Source organism: Microtus ochrogaster, unplaced genomic scaffold (genome assembly GCF_000317375.1).
Source record: "Microtus ochrogaster isolate Prairie Vole_2 unplaced genomic scaffold, MicOch1.0 UNK83, whole genome shotgun sequence".
In the NCBI taxonomy this organism is placed as follows: domain Eukaryota; kingdom Metazoa; phylum Chordata; class Mammalia; order Rodentia; family Cricetidae; genus Microtus; species Microtus ochrogaster.
In genome coordinates, this window is record NW_004949181.1 from 1,497,702 (window position 1) to 1,516,635 (window position 18,934).

An 18,934-nucleotide genomic window follows, 5' to 3' on the forward strand; every position below is an offset into this window, starting at 1 on the left:
TGTGTATGCCTGCAGGCCAGAAGAGGGCACCAGACCTCATTACAGATGGTTGTGAGCCACCATGTGGTTGCTGGGAATTGAACTCAGGACTTTTGAAAGGGCAGGCAATGCTCTTAACCACTGAGCCATCTCTCCAGCCCCCGAGATGCTTATTTTTAATTAGGTATTAAATCTTACTTGAATGTGGCACTCACCTTTCATATCAAAACTCAAGAGGCAGAAACAGGTGAATCACTGAATTAAAGGTCAGCCTGGTATACAATACTGAGTTCCAGCCAGTCAGGGCTACACAGTGAGACCCTGTCGAAAAAAAGAAAACAACAACAACAACAACAAAAAAAAAACTGAATATCTGAGAACGCAAAATTTAGAGACTCGATGTTTCCCCGAGTTGAATCATCAATGTTGAGTGCCCTTCACGTAAATTAGTACAAAATGACAAAGGTACACTTACGACCATTTCAGAAACTATTGGCTAATCCCAAACCAAAATTCACTAAACAATCTTTATAAAATACATTTCAGTAAATTAGAAAGCATTTTTTTTAAAAAAAAAAAAATCAAGCTTCTCAACCCAATGTAATCCAAAGGTATACAAATTTCTTATTTGCAAATTGGTGACTAAGAAAGTAAAAATGCATCAAAAAATTGCAACTTTGCAAAGTTAAAAAGTTATTACCTAATTCACTATAAAATGATCTTTTATACATAATAAAATCTAAGTCTACAGTGTCTATAAAGTTAATTGCAGTAATATTAATGTATAGTAAGGTCCTTAACATTCACGTTCACTAAACTAGAGCCCACAGACACGCAGAGCAGTATCCTGTCCTGAAGACTCTATTATCCTTATACTATTATCCTTTTATATATTTATACCAAATATTTTCAGTTTCCTAAATCAGTAAAACATTATACTGCACGTTTGAAATAGATTGCGGTAAACTATACTATATTTGTGATAATTGATATTATCATCTTGAGAAAATCTAAAATCACCTGGGAGATGAGCTTCTGGGCTTGTCTGTAAGGGATTTAACTTGCGACAGGAAGACCCACCCTCAAGGTGACACTATTCCCTGGGTTTGGGTTCTAGACTTGCATAAAAGAGAGAAAACTAGAAAGTCGTGGGTATTCATCACTCCTTGCTTGACTGTAGACACAGCGTGACAAGCTCCAACAAGCTCTTCCTGCCGTGACTTCTGTGCCATGTCAAACTGTGACACAGCTCAACCTCTAAACCAAAAGAAACCCTTCCTAGCTTCTTTTGATGGAATACTTTATCACGACATCAGTAGAACACACAATGACCTTCAGTTATGGAATTGTCTAATAATGTATATATTATAATAAACTACCTCTATTGCTGGAAGACTATACTTCATTTTTACCTCAATGTATGCCTAAAAGAAATGGCAACTCATTCTTCTGATAAGAATACTGGAGACTGAACTCACAGTTTCAGGTATGTCCATCAGGTATTCTACCCAATGAACAACATATGTAGTACTCTTCAGTTTTTGATGACAAAACAGTACATCAATTGCTTGGCCAAGTCCTGAACTTGGAATTCTCCGTCAGTGACCTAAGTAACTAGTACTACAGGCTTGCACCATCAAGCCCTTTTAGGAACACCAATAAATACAAATCCCTGGTAAATACAATATATTCATAACCTATATAACATTAAATTCATGTTATAAAAATCTGGACATTATAGGTTAACTTGCATCAGGATTTCAATATATTTAAAATTTACTTCCAATAGTCCTCTTGACTGTTAAAATGTTGCAAACTTTACTTTCCAAACTAGTTTCAATCCTATAAGAGCTACCCCATTTTCATTATGTATTCAAGAGGACATATGAAAAATGAAGTATCCTAACATTACATTTATTCCTAAGGTGTTCCACCAGAGATGTTCAAGTTTTCAAATGGAAACCAACATCTTTTTGTTCATTTGTAGCCCTGGCCAGCCTGGAACTCATATCTGCCTGCCTCTGACACCCCGGTACTGGGATTAAAAGCATGCATTGCCATGTTCAGCTTAGAACTGAATATGTTAACACATATTCCTGATAGGTTTTTCTCCAGGAAGTCTATGATTAACAAAACAAACAAACAACAACAACAAAAACCCTGAAGCTTTCACTAGTCTTACACTAGCAGATTTTCTTCCCAGGAGTACTTTCAAACATCAGAAGGAAATTAGACAGTCCACAAGTTTTTGCACTGTTCAGACTCATGGAGCTTTTTCCCCAGCATGAGTCTTTCCATGTCTCTGAAGTGACCGGTGACATCTAAAGGTCTTACCACACTGATGACAGTCATATGGTTTTTCATGACTATGAGTTCTTTCATGTCTTTGAAGGGAACTGTGGCATCTAAATGTTTTGCCACACTGTTGACACTCAAAGGGTTTTTCTCCAGTATGGATTCTTTCATGTACTTGAAGAGAAGGGAGGCGCCAGAAGGCTTTACCACAGTGTTGACATTCAAAAGGTTTTTCCTCAGAATGAGTTCTTTCATGTAATCGAAGGGAGCTCTGAACTCTGAAGGCCTTACCACATTGTTTGCATTCATAAGGTTTTTCTCCAGTATGCGTTCTTTCATGTCTTTGAAGAAAAGAGGGATAAATGAAGGATTTGCCACATACTTTACATTCATAGCGCTTCTCTGCAGAATGAGCCCTTTCATGCATTTGGAGTAAATACCGAGAAACAAAGGACTTGCCACACTGCTTACATTCGCAGGGATTTCCTTCAGCTATCTTCCTTTCATATATATTACTAAGACTGAACACTTTATCATGCTGCTTGCATTCAGAGGGTTTCTCAAGATTGTGAGGTATTTCATGCACTCGAAAACTACTGAGAGCTGTGAAGGTTTTGCCATATTGTTTACATTCATGTGGTTTCTCTCCAGTATGGATCCTTTCGTGTAGCTGAAGGGAACTTGGACAACTGAGAATTGTACATTGCTGCTTACATTCATAAGCTTTTTCTTCAGTACGAGATTTTTCATGTACTTGAAAATAACTGAATTTCCTGGCCGTTTTATCAACTTGCAGACATGCATAGGATTTTTCTCTAATATGAGTTAGTTCATGTAACTGAAGGGCACTGGGACAACTGAGGCTTTTATCACACTGTTTACATGGATACAGTCTTTCTTTAGTGTGAGTTCTTTTATGTATGTGAACGTAAGTGAGACTCCTAAATGCCTTACCACACTGCTTACATTCATAGGGTTTTTCATCCGTGTGAGTTCTTAAATGCCTCTCAAGTAAACAAGGAAAAACGAAGGACTGGTGACATTGTTCACATGCATATTTACATACATAGTGTTTTCCTCTAGTATGAATCTTTTTATGTCTTTCCAGGGAGGAGGGATAATAAAAAGCTTTACTACATATCTTACATTTATAGGGCTTTTCTACACTATGAGATCTTTCATGTGTTTGGAAGGTATTCCAATCTCTGAAGACTTTACTACATTGCTTACATTCAAAGGGTTTTTCCTCAATGTGAGCTCTTTCATGTCTTTGAAGGAAAGAAGGACATAGAAACACTTTACTACATATCTTACATTTATAAGGTTTTTCGACAGTATGAGCCCTTGCATGCAATCGAAGGGAACTGTGACTTTTGAAGGCCTTACCACACTGTTTACACTGATAGGGTTCTCCCCAAATATGAGTCCTTTTGTGTCTTTGAAGAAAGGGGGAACACAGAAAGGCTTTACTGCATAGCTTACATTTGTATGGTTCTGCTCCAGTGTGAAATCTTTCATGTGTCTGAAGTAAATATGGATAAGTGAAGGACTTAGAACACTGTTTACATGCATAAGGCTTTTTCCCAGGATGAGCTACTGTATGTCTTTTAAGGGAGCAGTGACTTCTGAAAGCTTTACCGCACTGTTTACAGTCATAACATTTTTCACCACTGTGAGTTCTTTCGTGCATTCGGAGGTAACTTTGACATCTGAAAGCTTTATCACACTGTTTACATACATAAAGTTTTTCTCCATTATGAATCCTTTCATGAAATCGAAGAGAACTGGGAGAACAGAGGGTTTTTCCACACTGTTTACATTCATAGGGGTTTTCTTCGATATGAAAAACTTCATGTAACTGAAGATAATTGTGACATCTGAAGGTTTTCCCACACTGTTTACATTTATAGGGTTTCCCTCCAATATGAGTTAATTTGTGTAAATGAAATGAACTTTGCTGTCTGAAGGACTGTCCACACTGTTCACATTCATAGGGGCTTTCGCCACTAGGAACTCTTTTATGACGTTGACGGGAACCAGAACTCAGAGCTTTACCGCACTGTAAACACTCAGAACATTTATCTTCGGTGTTGATTCTTCCATCTACAGAAAATGAACAGGGGCAAATGACGGCCATTCCCGACGGCTTATAGGATTCTTCACCACTGTGCCGTCGCTGTTGTATTCCAAATGAACCTGGAAAATGAAAATATTTTTAAAACATTTGACTTTTATAAAGTATCTGAGTATCATTGAATATTTGAGGGTTCAAGGTTTTCCTACATTGTTTACATTTATAGTGCTTCTTACCATATCTGTGCTCAGAATGTTTGTCCCTCAAGTGAGACATGGTATGTTCATTAAAGGGTGAATTACAAGTGAAAACATTCCCCCACACACCACATTCAAATAGTTTTATTCCAGTAGAAATGTTTGTACTACTATGGAGATTTGGTATCCAGGTAAAGGTTTCTTGACACTTACCACCTTCTCTATGCTCATAGATTGTATCTACCATGTGACTTCTGTAAAAAAAAGTATAAATAGGTTAGCAATGGCTGCTTCACTAATGACTCTCTGCACACTAGTAAGTGCTAGACTTACACTACTCATAAAAACCAGTGTATGTTTTGCAACCTGAATGGTTTCAAACAAAATGGACTGATGATTCTATGCTCCCTAAAAGAGTTACTATCAAAACGGACCCCACAGGCTGGAGAGATGGCTCATCAGTTAAGAGAACTGGCTACTCTTCCAGAGGTCTTGAGTTCAATCCCCAGCACTCAGGCTGTGACTTACAATTGCCTATACCTATAGGCCCATGGAATTCAATGCCTTTGGTGTGTATACAAAATAGCCATATATATGAAATACACAAATTAATCTTTATATATGTGCATGGGTATTGTCTAAGTACTGTTTACAAGTGATTTTTTTTTTAAATATATACACTAAAGTATGAATTGTTGGCGAAATTTTTTTAATAAGTAAATTTTAACATTCTGGCTCTCATTTTCTTTTTTAATTTAAAATTTCACCATTATTTATTTTATGTACATGGGTGTTTTGCCTATATGTATGTGTGTACACCATACTAGATGCTCTGAAAGTGGTGTAACAGATGGTGGTGAGCCATCAGGTAGGAGTGGGGACCAGAACCCAGGTCCTCCAGTAGTCTTAAATACTGAGCCCTCCCTCCAGCTCCTTTTGTTGTTGTTGTTTATTTGTTTATAAACTTTTGTAACACATTAAGAAGGTTTTATTTTTTGCTTTGTTATGTTGTGTGAAGGGGTGATTTTTCAAGACAAGGTTTCTCTGTAGCTTTCGAGCCTGTCCTAGAACTTGCTCTGTAGACCAGGCAGGCTTCAAACTCACAGAAATGTGCCTGTCTCTGCCTCCAAGTGTTATGATTAAAGGTGTGCACCACCACTGCTGGGCCCCACATTAAGAGTTTTTTAAGCAAAAACTTTCTTCCACTTGTAGATGCAAATTACCTTAGATGTCTCCAAGAATGTTCGCACTGCTGTTCAATATTCCGGTCTTCCCATCTGATGCCTAAAATGTAGACCCAGAGAAATCACAAACTGTTAGAAACTACAGAAAAATGAGTTTCTAGGTTTGATGTACACTGGACCCATGCCTGTTTATTCACTGATTTCTTCCCTTTCCAAATTCCAAATTGCTGCTCGCCGCACCCCCCGTGTCTGCGCTTGGTGCGCTATTACTCAGTTTTGAGCTTTGGGCAAGGGGGCTGGAGGTTAAAATACAAAAAACACACACAGACAGAAAGACAGCGACACGGGTCATCCTTGAATTCTCCAAGAATGCCCCTTTACTGTGGTCAGGGGCAGATTATATAGGGATAGCCACGCCCCAGCCAAACCCAGCAGAAACCACTCTCCTGCCATCAGGAACTCCTGAAGATCTCGTGCTCAGAGCAGCTGTAGGCACTCAGATCAGGGGATTACAAGAAATTCAAGATCTGGGGTCTCACTGCTCCCAATACCAAATCATAGGACCAAGGAACACGTTTTCCTTGACAAAATAACAGTGGCATCCCTACCTAGAGAAGTAAGGTTACTGCAGGTTTCCAGCATCACATCTCTGTACAGCTTCTTCTGAGAAGGACCCAGCAATATCCATTCATCCTGGCTGAACTTCACTGCCACATCCTCGAAGGCCAAAAGATCCTAAAACATCCCGAATGTATACAGAAAAGAACAGATGAAACTAACAGATGTAGAGATTTACACTCAGTTGATAAGATGTTCATATAATTTTATGGTATGCAGGAATTTATTCAGTCAAACTGAAATTCTAGTGCTAGCCCTGAGATGTTAAGAAAGGATACAGCAACAGAGTTCTAGATCAGCCAGGAATATACTGAGACTGTGATTTCATGAGGGAGGGGGTGATTAACAAAGAAGAAATAGCAGAGTAGGAACACTCCTCATTGCTGTGCCTGCAAGTCGAATGTGCTGCTAGGCCACCCCACTTTTTCTTTCTAGAGTGGATTTCTAATACCTATAATAAGAGAGTTCTGCCAAATGATATACAGAATAGAACTAACATTAGCAGTCAAGATTTTGTTTTTCTTTATATATTTCTACATACAAAAATGTGGGCTTTTCTGCTATTGGGGAACCGAAGATCCTGGGAGACATTCCGCAAACATAAATGGTAAGAACAGCTCTCTTATTCTAAATGACTTATACAAACAGCACTTTATGAATGTTCTATACACACAGGGGTACCAAGACAATCTGCTCCTGCCCCCAATGATCTGGGTAATGAGGCTACAGAATTTTTCTGGTAGACAACAGTTCATACATATTCTCATTTGTTAAGTGGGAAAACTGAGCCTATCCTGTGTGATTATACCAAGAGAAAACATTTTAGAAGCCTCAAAGGTAATTTATACCATCTAGAATTTACCATAGTAAGAATGACTAATGATCCTAACAAAAAAATAACATGAAACAATTAGATGGCATATGCTTTTACTAAGAATGCAATATAGTCAGATATGTTGATATGTGCTTATAGTCCCAGATATTTGGGAAACCAGTATATAGAATCACTTGCATCCAGAAGTTCAAAGCCAGTCCGTACTCTATTTAAAGGCTCCTATCTTAGGAGGGAAAGAGGTAGTGAAGGATGAGAGAGAGAGGGGGAAGAGAAGTGTCACCAAAATGTCACCTCTTCAGGATTATATCTTTATAAAATCACATGATATTTAAAAACCCACCTATTAGTAGTCACCAATAATTAATTTTCCAACTTTCGCCTAGTCCAAGTTCTTAGCAATTCTCAGTCTTCTAACCAGTAAAGTGAAGGCTTGCCTAGAACATACCAAAGACTTTCATACTATTCTGTAAACACAAAAGACCAAAAATAAAAACAAATTTTCATACTTTGGAGGTTTACTGGGACTTAATAAAAATAGCCAGTTTAAAGAAAAAATGCAGAACTTGCTATTCCACAAGAAAAGGTATTTCACATATCCACCCTGATATGGACCACATCATATAAATCCAAGTCAGTTTCCCTAACTGTTATGAAAAAAAGTCCTTCACCCTCTCAGCTACGCAACTCCCTCTGTGAGCTTACTGCTTCCTATGTATTTCAAAACAGTCTTTGTCTGTGCATGTCGTGGATAATACTTCTGACTGACTATTACTGGTATTTCTTATGCTGTTTTGCCCAGCATTTTGATAGCTTACAAAGAAAACTCTCTTCTTACCTCTGGTGCTTGTGGTGGTGAGTTAATGGTCAAAGTCTCCTAATTTAGAAGACTCTCAAACAAGTCTTTAACTTGCATCCCAGACTATTGTCTCCCACTACAGGACAAGCTAAAGAGGTCCTTTTCAGTCCTTGCAGAAAGATATACTTCCCATTCACAACGGATGGACACAGGCCAAAGGAATTCCTTGTTGGTATGTTAAGGTGATAGAGGAAAAGAAAAGACAGCTAACTGTAGTCTCCAATTCTAAAAAACTTCATTTCTCTTGTTGTGAAAACTGCCTCTCTCCACCTGTAAGTCGCTGACTCTTGCCCCTAACCAGATACACTCCTTTCACATATTCACCCATAAGTTTGACAGAGAACTCAAGAAGCAAGTAAAAGTGACACTTTAACCCTTGGAAATCTATATATTGTTTGTGAGGTGGCTAGTGAGGACCTCAGCACCATCTAGGTCCCTGTTTCTTTCTCCATCTGATCTGCTCCAAATCTAACAACTATGATCATTTTGCCCAAAAGTCCCTTCTATCTTCATTAAGGAATTCAAAGGGTTAATTGTTGTCTTTTAACCTAATCTGGGGAATATATTTATAACATTTTACTTTTTAATTATTTTTATATGTATACGTGTTTGCCCACACATATGTCTGTACACCCTATGCATGCCTGGTCCCCTTGGAGACCATAACTGGACACTAGATCCCTTTGAACTGGAGTTATAGATAGTGAATGCTGGCAATGAAATCCGAGTCTGTGGAGGAACAGCCAGGGCTAAGCGATGAACCACGCCTCCAGTCCCTACTTACAGCATTCTAAACACTTGCTATACGTATACAAAGAGTTTCCATACCTAAACTTTAGCAGGCAGATGAGGAGATGAGAACCATAATCTTAACCCTGATAACAGAAAAGACATGTTCCTTTACGGTACTTGACAGGAAACTCAAATGATTATATCAGCACTCCTATGTGGAAACAAGAGAGGACCGTATCCCCAGGAATACATGATTCCTGTGTCTTAGAAAGCAAAACGCTGCTGTTATCAACGCCACTAACAATGCTATGTTATGAAACATAACAAATGAGCCGTTCAAATACCTTGTTCCTTTATTTTAATATAGATTGGCTGACACCAGGTAACCAATACACTAACCTGGACTCTTAAGGGCCAAAGGCAACCTATTTGAAAATTTTTTGAAACTTCTTCAGGTACTAGACAAAAGTTTCAAAAATCAGAACAGGGACACCAAATTCCTCTCCTGCTATTTTCTAGACAGACACAGTCTTCAATGCTTTACTCAATAATTAAGAGGATTCAAAGGTCAGAAAAGCCAAGCCAGGAGATTAAAGGGATTGCTGTGGCAACTTCCCATTCCCTAACCATCTCAGAAAGTGCAGGACTCCATCTAGAGGAACCACCTTATCTTGGTGACAAATGAGCCACTGATGATCCTTGCAGTCAGTCTCCGTGTTTCAGCTGTGAGAGCGCAAAATAGCTCAGTTATAATAAACCTCCTATGAGACCATGTATAATCTGCTAACTGGAGGGCCATTAGAATCATAACTGCCCCCTCCCCCATCATGAAAGGGCCATCCCGTATCTAAAAATGTTAGGCTAGGGTCAAACATGAAAACTGACAACATCCTTAACTTTGGTCCTGGACAATAACAAACTTCCCCTTTGAAGACATGACTCTGGGGTTACACAACTCCCAAGTTTTCCCTGGGACTCTATGCATGAACCTCTGATGATCCAAGATATGGCAAGGGCTATGACTATACTACAACATAAGAACTATATTCTCCTCCCTACCTTTCTGATTTAACATTCCTGTCCCCAGTCTTCCTCCCTAGCAGTAATGGTAAACTCTAACCAGCACACTTAAGCCTCTCTTAACATGTATGATAGACTCTTTTTCATTCATTCCTTTTGGTTCTACCCAGCTGCCTGATTCCCTTCCTAGGTAAAAACATTGCGTCCAACCTCCAGTATCATTTATGACATTTAAAGGAACCTTAGAATATTCATAAAACTAATCCCCTGCCTTATAAATATCCAGGGGTGTCCAGATCCCTTATCTCATTATACAACCCTACATCTTATAAAAAAGTTCCCCTTTAAGTATGAGGCATCTCTAGTCCCAGATGCTCACTAGCAGCCACTTTTGTCATTAAAGACTTTCCCCAAAGGCCCAACTGAAACCTAAAACCTAAAAGTGTTCACCCCCAAAATCCTACTCCTGAGAGCCTCTTAGAAATGTCTCTGTCTTCTCCCAATGAGGCCCAAGGTAAAACACACCGTCACACACCTACAGCCTTTTCTTTCTCCTTTCTGGCTTCTATAATTGCACAAGTCGTACCTTCTTACTCCCTTGATGTCATTTCAGGGAATCTGCCCTAAACCTGTTCCTCCACGGAGCTTTAAACTACGCCACAACTAAGGACACCACCGATCTTTAGTTATGATGCCCATGTTACTCCTTTATCCCATTATCTCCTATACCTACCATTCCCTCCACCTTTCCAGCTTCCCCTATCATACACTTTACCCCTTTGTCAAAGCCATGCTGGGGTGCCACTTTTCACCATTATGACTTTAGATGCAGATACAGGTAAAAGGCTGAATGCATATACCTGACATCACTAAGTCTTGGAGGGATGATTCTTTTGGGAGACTTAGAGTTGGGTTTCCTAATTTCTGTTTATGGGTTATTATTTGGGTTATGGGTAGCAAGGTCCAAGAGACTTAGAGCTGTCTTTCCTAATTCCTGTTTATGGGTTCTGACTAGAGTTATGAGTAGGGAGAACCTTGTTTAACCTTCTGGTACTATGGAGACCTTCGAGACCATAGGCCATTAAGTTGCAGATGCTACTGTCTGAGAGATATCCACCATTACTGTAGCATGCACATGGGTATTAAGACAATCTTCAATGTTGGACTTTGCTTTCCAGAGGCAGGTCTCTCATTTTTGTTACTACACTACATATTCCAGGCCAGCTTCCAGGGTATTCTTCTGTTCTGACCTACCACTTCACCATATGTGGACTGAGATTACATACATGTACCACTACATCTGGCTTGAATGTGGGTCCCGGGATTAGTACTCAGACCATAAGGCTTGTGCAGAACATGACTTTACCTACTGAGCCATCTCACCATTCCAAAACAGATTATTCTGCCTCAAAATCATACTCTTTACGTATACTGAATCTGGTTCTCAATTTTTAAAACAGTTTGTATTCTAAAAAAATGTTTTAATGTTTTGGAGTATTTGAAATAATTATCTTGTAATTTTAATTTTCTCTCTAACCAGGTTATTCAATTCCCTAAGTATACCATCATATAGCATGGTTAATTCTGATTTTTAGAAAAGAGTGGCATTTGATGTCTAAATTCTTGTAACTCTTACTTGAGACTAACAATTTCATTTGGTGTTATTTTAGGATTATGTCAGGTTTGGGTTTGGGAAAGTAAATGTTTAGTCACTGGGATGGTTAGTTTTAAGAGCCAATCTGACACTAATCACCTCTTAAGAGTCTCAGTGAGGGTCTATCTAGATCAGGTTGGCCTTTGAGCACAGCTGTGGAGGACTGTCTTGATTATATTAACTGAGGCAGGAAGACCCATCCACAGGAGGTGGCACTATCTCACCGCATAAATGGAAAGAGGGAGCTGAACAAGTAAGCATGAATACACTCATTCTCCCTCTGCTCTCTACTGTGGGGGTGACTGCTCCAAATTCCTGCCCTGCTTTCCCCTCAATGAACTGTAATCTGGAATTGTTAGCAGAATAAACCCTTTATTCCCCAAAGTTGCTTTCACCAGGGTGTTTAACAACAGCATCAGACAGGAATCTAAGAATTAAACACCAATCCTGAGAGTTTCCAAAACTCTTGTAAGTTTTGTCTTTTTTTTTTCTCTCTCAGAGGAGTTAAATTCCAATTAAAACAGACTGCCCATTCTAGCATTAGTTTCATTGTCTAGGAAACCTAGGTTAGCATGTTAAGAAAAAAAAAAAATCTAGGCACAGTGGCACACTTCTCAGCTATTGGGAAGCAAAGGCAAACAAATCTGAATTGAAGCCAGCCTGGTCTATAGAGACCCTGTAGCAACAAGTCGTCTCCCCCCCCCCCCCACATACACACACACACACACAACAGGACTGCCAAAGGCCCCTACTGAAGAAACCATGGCAAATTCCAGTACAGCCAGAATTAGATAAAAAACCAGCTGGAAGACCAATAGGTAATTTTTCTCTAAACATTTCCTACTTTATTGACTTCTTGATCCTCTTTCATTTTTTCCATGAATATGACAAAAGTCTCTACTTTGGCTAACTAAGGGAATGGTAGTGTTGTTTGTTTGTTTGTTTGTTTGTGTTTTTGACATTGTTTCCCTGTGTAGCCCCGGCTGCACACAGGTATTTGCTCTGCAGACCAAGCTGGCCTCGAACTCACTCACATAGATCTGCCTGCCTCTGTTTTCCCAAGTGCTGGGATTCTGTGAACGGTGTTTTGGATCAGATTTATATGCTGATGATAAGAGTAGCTGTCTCCAAGTTACACCAAGTTTGTCCTAACACTTATGGTAAAGTAAGGGAGCTGAAGACACCAATTGTCTTCCACAGCCAATAAAGTTCCTTCCAGCCCAGGAGGGAAATATTTTGAGATATCACTATAAACTTACTACAAATCCCAGGACTGGAGAAGTGACTCAGCTGTGGCTGTGCTTCCAGAGGAATCAGCTTCAATTCCCAGAACCCACCTGGCAGCTCACAACTGCATGGATCCCCAGTTCCAGGGGACACCATCACACAGACATACATCCAAGCAAAATATCAATGCACATAAAATAAATAATAAAATTATAAAAAAGAAAAATTAATACAAATCTTGGGATAGTCACCTGGACACTTTCACCCTGTAGAGAAAGAAGAGCAAATGCCCCTTAATTTTGGCACCTTTAAGGTTAGGCACTGAGATTTCCTAAACTAACGGCAGTACATTGGAAAATTTGGATATGAAATCAAAGTTTTAGGTAACACATGGTAAAGGAAAGGTCTCAAGAGAAATCTAAATATTTCAAAAGAATTTAAAGTACATTTTATGAATAATTATGCCACAAAACACAAGTCGTGTTTGTGAGGGATTAAATCAATAAATACATGTACTACAAATGAAGACAGATGAAAAATAAATCATTTAGTCTTCCATAATAGGACATTAGAAAAAGAAATAAATCAAAGCACAGGAAAATAATAATTAGAGAATTTTAAAAAATTGTGAATAGAAAAATCAAGAGATAGCCAACCGATTACTCCAAACCCTAGTTCTTCGAAAATATTGATAGAATTGATAAGCTTACAGCCATGCTTTAAAAAAAGATTAATGATTATAATTATAGAGCACCACCTACATACGGTTGCACCACCTTGAACAAACCTGATCTCACCTGATCTTGGAAACTAAGCAGGATCAGGCCTGGTCAGTACCTGGATGAGAGAATTAAATAGGGCCATCATTAGCACGAAGATGAAAAGAACCATAGGCATCCTATGAACAACTCCAGACCACATATTTAGTGACTCAGAAGAAATGAACAAATTCTCTGAAATAATCAAAAGGTAAACAGAGAGATGGCCGGTATGAGTAGGCCTATAATGTGCTAAAGAAACTCTCAAAACAAGGTTAAATAAGACTCAAACTATTTCAACCATCAGTTTTTCCAAGCAATTAAGATATGGCACTGATTCTGCAAAACTTCCTCTGAAAAGGCAAATACATCCTAGTTCAAACTTTGAGTTCAACATTACCATAACATCAAAACAACAGAGGCGAAAAAACGAAGCAAAACAAAAACGCATGAACCTAAAGCCACCCCCAAAAGGCGGGCTCTCTCTACAAATGACCAACGCAAAAACTCTCAACATCACTTACCCCAACTTTCAAGTGTATTTTTAAAATTATTTAAAAAAGAAAAAAAGCCCAGCGCCAGTGTGGTTGCATATGCCTGTAATCCCAGTATTTGGCAGGCTGAAATAAAATGACTGCCAAGAGTTTGAAATCAACCTGGTCTGCAGAATAAAAGACTGTCTGGAAACAAAGTATATACTAAAACCATGCTGGAATCGGTGCAAACACAAAAAGTCAATTCAAACCTTAAAATTCAGACTATAAACAATGCTCCATGGTAAAACACATGCCCAGCACTATGCAAAGAAGATGTTTTAATTGCCATCAACAAAAAAAAAAAAAGGAAAAATGTAAAAATGTCATCCACCAAATTGACAAGTTAGCTAGTAAAAACCATGCCAGCATACTAGTAATAGCAAACAAAAAACAAACAAAACACTGCTAGAAAAGGAGAGCACTATTGAGACTGTCAAGAGTTTGTAAGTACAACCACCACGCAGCTTATACAGCACCAAAGATAAGTGAGACATGTTTGTATATTAATGTAACTAAGTCCACAGATTAAAAAATACACACTTCTAACGAATAAGTAATCCAAGTACTTAAGAAGTGGAGGGATTTCCATGACCTTGAAAAGGAAGCCTCAAAGTTAGGATCCACAGAGTCAATACACTCCAACACAAATCCTCAGAATTTATGTTGAAAACGACAAAGCTGATCTAAACATTACATGGCAAGAGATACACAGAATGGTCAGCACAAGGATGAAGGCTATAGCACAGCCGGTAGTCCCGTGAAGCCCGAGGTTCCTTTCCCAGAAGCATACAAAACAACAACAACAAAAGGCATACAGACACACACCCTTAATCTCAGCACTGTGGAGGTGGGTTTAGGTAACAAGATCAGGAGTTCAGGGTCATCCTCAGCTAAGATAAAGTTTGAGGCCAGTCTCAAAAAAGAAAAAGAAGTTAACAACATGCTGAAGCATAACAATACACTATCTGACTTTACGGTGTCCAAACTACAAAAATCAAATTAGCACAATATTTCGCAAATAAGAATAAGCAGAACAAAAAAGCCAGAAGCAAACCCACACATATAAGAGTAACTGATTTAACAAAGCAGCAAACCAAAAACTTGGACACACTTTACAACTTTCACAAAAACTAATTCAAAGCAGCTCCTAAACCTAAATAAGAAATGCAAACATCGGAACGTCTAAGACTCAGAAACTAGACCACCTTAACTCAGCAACTGGCCATCCCATGAGCACAATCACGAATCTGTGAGGAGCATTCCAACAGCTGTGACATCACCAGCGCAGAGCTCGGGGAGCAGGGCGGAGCCTCTCGCCCTCAGCGCTCTGCGCAGACGCGGCCTCTGGAGCTGCCCCAGAGCCGCTGGTCCAGGGCCTAAGTCGCCCCGCCCCTACTAGGAGGAGGAGGCCCGGCCACACCAGCGCTCGAGGTTCCGCCGCCGGCCCTCCCGGTCTGGGGACAGCGGCCGATCGCTCACCATGGTGCGGTTCCGAGCTAGCCCACGCTCTCCCCACAGCTCCGGTACCGGCTCACACAGCGCAGCACACTCGCACCTCCCTCGGCCACAGAGAACCCACAGCACTGCAGCCTGAAAGAACCCGCCCTTCACCGCCTGCCGAAGATCCTGATTGGACGGCCTGCTTAACTATCCTGATTGGCTAGCGAGGCTTGAGTGACAGGAGCAGCTCCTGTAGGGAGGAAGCCGAGCTCAAAACACGGGTAGCTGGACAAAGTTTGCATTTAAGTGGAACTCGTTCTGCACCCGAGAGCTGAATTTTTGCTTTTAGTAGGCACTCTTCGCTCTTCCTCCTCGTCATTGTCGCTAGTGTTAGCATAACGCATTACACAAAGCCCAATGAGTGATGCCTCCTAACAGGAAGGGTGCCCAGTGCACCAAGGGTAAAATTGAAAAGTCCTCCACTGATCAGCAATTTCTGTAAGGCACTCCTAGGACTGCTCATACCTTCTCCCTGCACATTTTTAGCCAGAAAAAATGGTAACACGTAGCACTAGGAGGATCAGCAGTTCAAGGCTGGATTACATGCGATTGTCAACAAACGACATCTTCCAAGAGGAAAAAAAAAAGGAAAAAAAAATAGAGATTAAACCAGCAATCCATGAAACGGATAATAAAAAAAAAAATCCAAAAAAAGCACTAATATTAAAAGTTGATTTTTTTAAAAAAGATTTTATAGCTTGTGTGTGTAGAGTATCATATCTCCTGGAGCTACAGTTACAGGCTGTTGTGAGCTGCCAGATGTGAGTGCCAAGAAGCAAACACCCTGGCAGATGGAAGAACAGCCAGGGCACTAAACCACTCGGTTCTGTTCGAAATGAGAAAATTTGAGTGCAGCAGCGCACATCTATACTCAGCTCTTGAATTTCAGAGACTGAGCCAGAAGGAGCAAACGTTTCAGGCTAGCCTGAGCTACAGAGACCCCATCTCGAAGAAGCAAAAACACAAAAAGGAATTCTTAAGGGTATCGACAGCAGTGATGGTTGTTAGGGGCACAAAGCTCCTTTTGCCCGTGGATCACTAGGGAAAACAGGAATGTTAAGCATGTAAGGGGGTCTCCTCAATGGAGAAGATAAAATACCTGCATTCCACCCAGAAAGCTGATAGTGCAGGCTGTTAATGGCCCGGGGTCCTCACCAGAAATGCATATCCCAGACTCATCCTACCCATCTTTAGTCACAGGCGTACTTTATGGCCTGCTGACCTCTATAGTATCTCAGAGACCACAGCAGATCCTAGGCCTTTTAGATACAGAACCCACCTTCAAGGTCGCCTCACCTTAAACTTCATTGTTGCCTGGAAACCTGGAATGGGAATGACTGTTGTGTCTGGAAACTTTTTCGCACATTCTATTACGTCTGATATTCTGTTATTGTTCTATTATATAACCACCTGGTATCAGACTTCCCCAAGTTTGATCCAGATGGACAAAGTCAATCTAAACTGAGCTTTCTTTCTCACCTCTTCGAGGTTTGCTTCCCTGCCTGTGACACCCGCAGAGCCCCTGATGTGGGAAGTCCTTCTATATATGAGTTGCATTTATTGGTTAATGAATAAAGCTGTTCTGGCATATAGCAGGGCAGAATATAGCCAGGCTGGAAAGGATATATAGAGAGAGTAGGTGGAGTCAGGGAGATGCCATGTAACTGACAAAGGAAAAGGACACACAAGAACCTTACTGGTAGGCCACAGCCTCGCAGAGATACACAGATTCATAGAAATGGGTTAATTTAAGATGTAAGAGTTAGTTAATAAGAAGCCTAAGCTAATAGGCCAAACAGTGTTTCAATTAATATAGTTTCTGTATGACTATTCAGGTCAGGACAGCTGAAAAACCAAAGAGCAGTCTCCACCTACAAAATGACACCAGCATGGGCCAACTACATCCACATAAAAACTGAGAGAGCTTGGGAAGGAATTCTAGACAAAAAAGAACCAAGTTAAGCACAGCTTCTTGGTAGCCTCATTTTTTCAGATAGGCTCTGTTTGCTGGCAGCAAGCAGAGGTGCGGCTCCTTTAAGAGAAGGCATGCAGTACCCACAGAAAAGTGACTGCTGAACTTGCCAAAAGAAGGTGAGACAGTCCTTCACAGTTCACACTTCATGAAAGAACTACCAGACACTTTGCAAGACACAGAAGAAAGCAACTGTTAACTTTGCCATTAAAAGACTGAACAGATCTTCAAATTTCCTGCTTCATGGAAAAGTTTGCTGGATACTATGAACCTATAGGCTGAAGATAGATGCTCCAATGTTACAGAAGAAGTTTGGGTGGCTGTCCAGGCAGTGAGATGTCTCTGTCAATTCTAGAGTTTTGAAAGTTGCTTACAATTCATTTCACATTTACTTAGGTAACATTATTTCCTTCTGGCATCTTTGATGGAGTTGAAGACAAATAATTATAGTTTTCCTTAGTTATGATAAAAGATAAATTAGTTATGAAACTTTAGACTCACAAAGAAATATTGTAACTATAATTCTTGCTTGCTAACTGTTTTGTATATGTAATTTTACTATGTTAAAGTTAAAACCTTCCTTTTTAATGAGACAGAAAGGGGGAGATGATGTAAGATGTTCTTCTGTATATGTGTTGCTTTTATTGCTTAATGAATGAAGCTACTATGGCCTATGGCAAGGCAGAATATAGCCAGGCTGGAAGAGATAGAAAGAGAGAGTAGGCAGAGTCAAGGAGATGCCATGTAGCTGCTTGAAGGAGGACATACCAAAACCTTACCTGTAGGCCACAGCCTCATGGTAATACACAGATTAATAGAAATAGGTTAATTTAAGGTATAAAATTTAGTTACTAAGAAGCCTGAGCTAATAAGCCAAGCAATATTGTAATTAATATAGTTTCTGTATGATTATTTGGGTCTGGGAGGCCGGGAAATGAATGAGCAGTCTTTACCTACTCCCCTCAAAAGGTAGCATGACATTATATATGTACTTAACTTGTGTTTTTAAAATGCTGAAACAGTAAACCTAGGTATGCATATTTTACCATAAAATGCTTCAGAACTAATAGCAAATAGACAGGAATCTATAGAGGTGCAAATATCTTGGATTTATAAAAAATAAAATAAAACCAGATGGATAAGTAAGAACAAACTAAAGTTCTAGCAACAGAAACAGACAAGAACCCAGAAAAAAATGAACAGAATGCCAGTGAGCTGCATAAGAGCTCCCAGAGCAAGTGGTGACTGCCTCCTTGAAAGGGTGTAAGGATAAAAAAAGATCTAAACGATGTTGCCAAATTTTTCAAATTAACTTAAAAGTATAAACCAAGTGATTCAAAAAGTGCTCGCTCTCTTCCCCCTCTCTCTTGCTTCCTGTCTCTCACACACACATTTTATACCAAAATCTTCCATCATCAATTCACCTTAAAGAAGAGGAAGAAAACTTTAGGGCTGAAGAGATGGCTCAGTCAGTGTTTAAGAGCATTGGCTGCTCTT

At 39.7% G+C, this 18,934-nt stretch overlaps 1 protein-coding gene across 1 annotated transcript in view; it reads right to left on the minus strand.

Annotated features, from left to right (window-relative positions):
- Positions 1–106: 106 nt before the first annotated feature.
- The window catches only part of LOC101989072 (zinc finger protein 208-like), a 38,515-nt gene continuing 19,687 nt past the window's right edge, over positions 107–18,934 (minus strand). Inside the window, exons 6-10 of the mRNA XM_013354994.2 lie at positions 15,445–15,591; positions 6,338–6,464; positions 5,769–5,829; positions 4,759–4,799; positions 107–4,470 (exon numbers count right to left, since the gene is read on the minus strand). Of these exons, the coding sequence (XP_013210448.2) occupies positions 2,243–4,470; positions 4,759–4,799; positions 5,769–5,829; positions 6,338–6,464; positions 15,445–15,591 (2,604 nt within the window). The 3' untranslated portion in view covers positions 107–2,242. The remainder of the gene's footprint in view (positions 4,471–4,758; positions 4,800–5,768; positions 5,830–6,337; positions 6,465–15,444; positions 15,592–18,934) is intronic.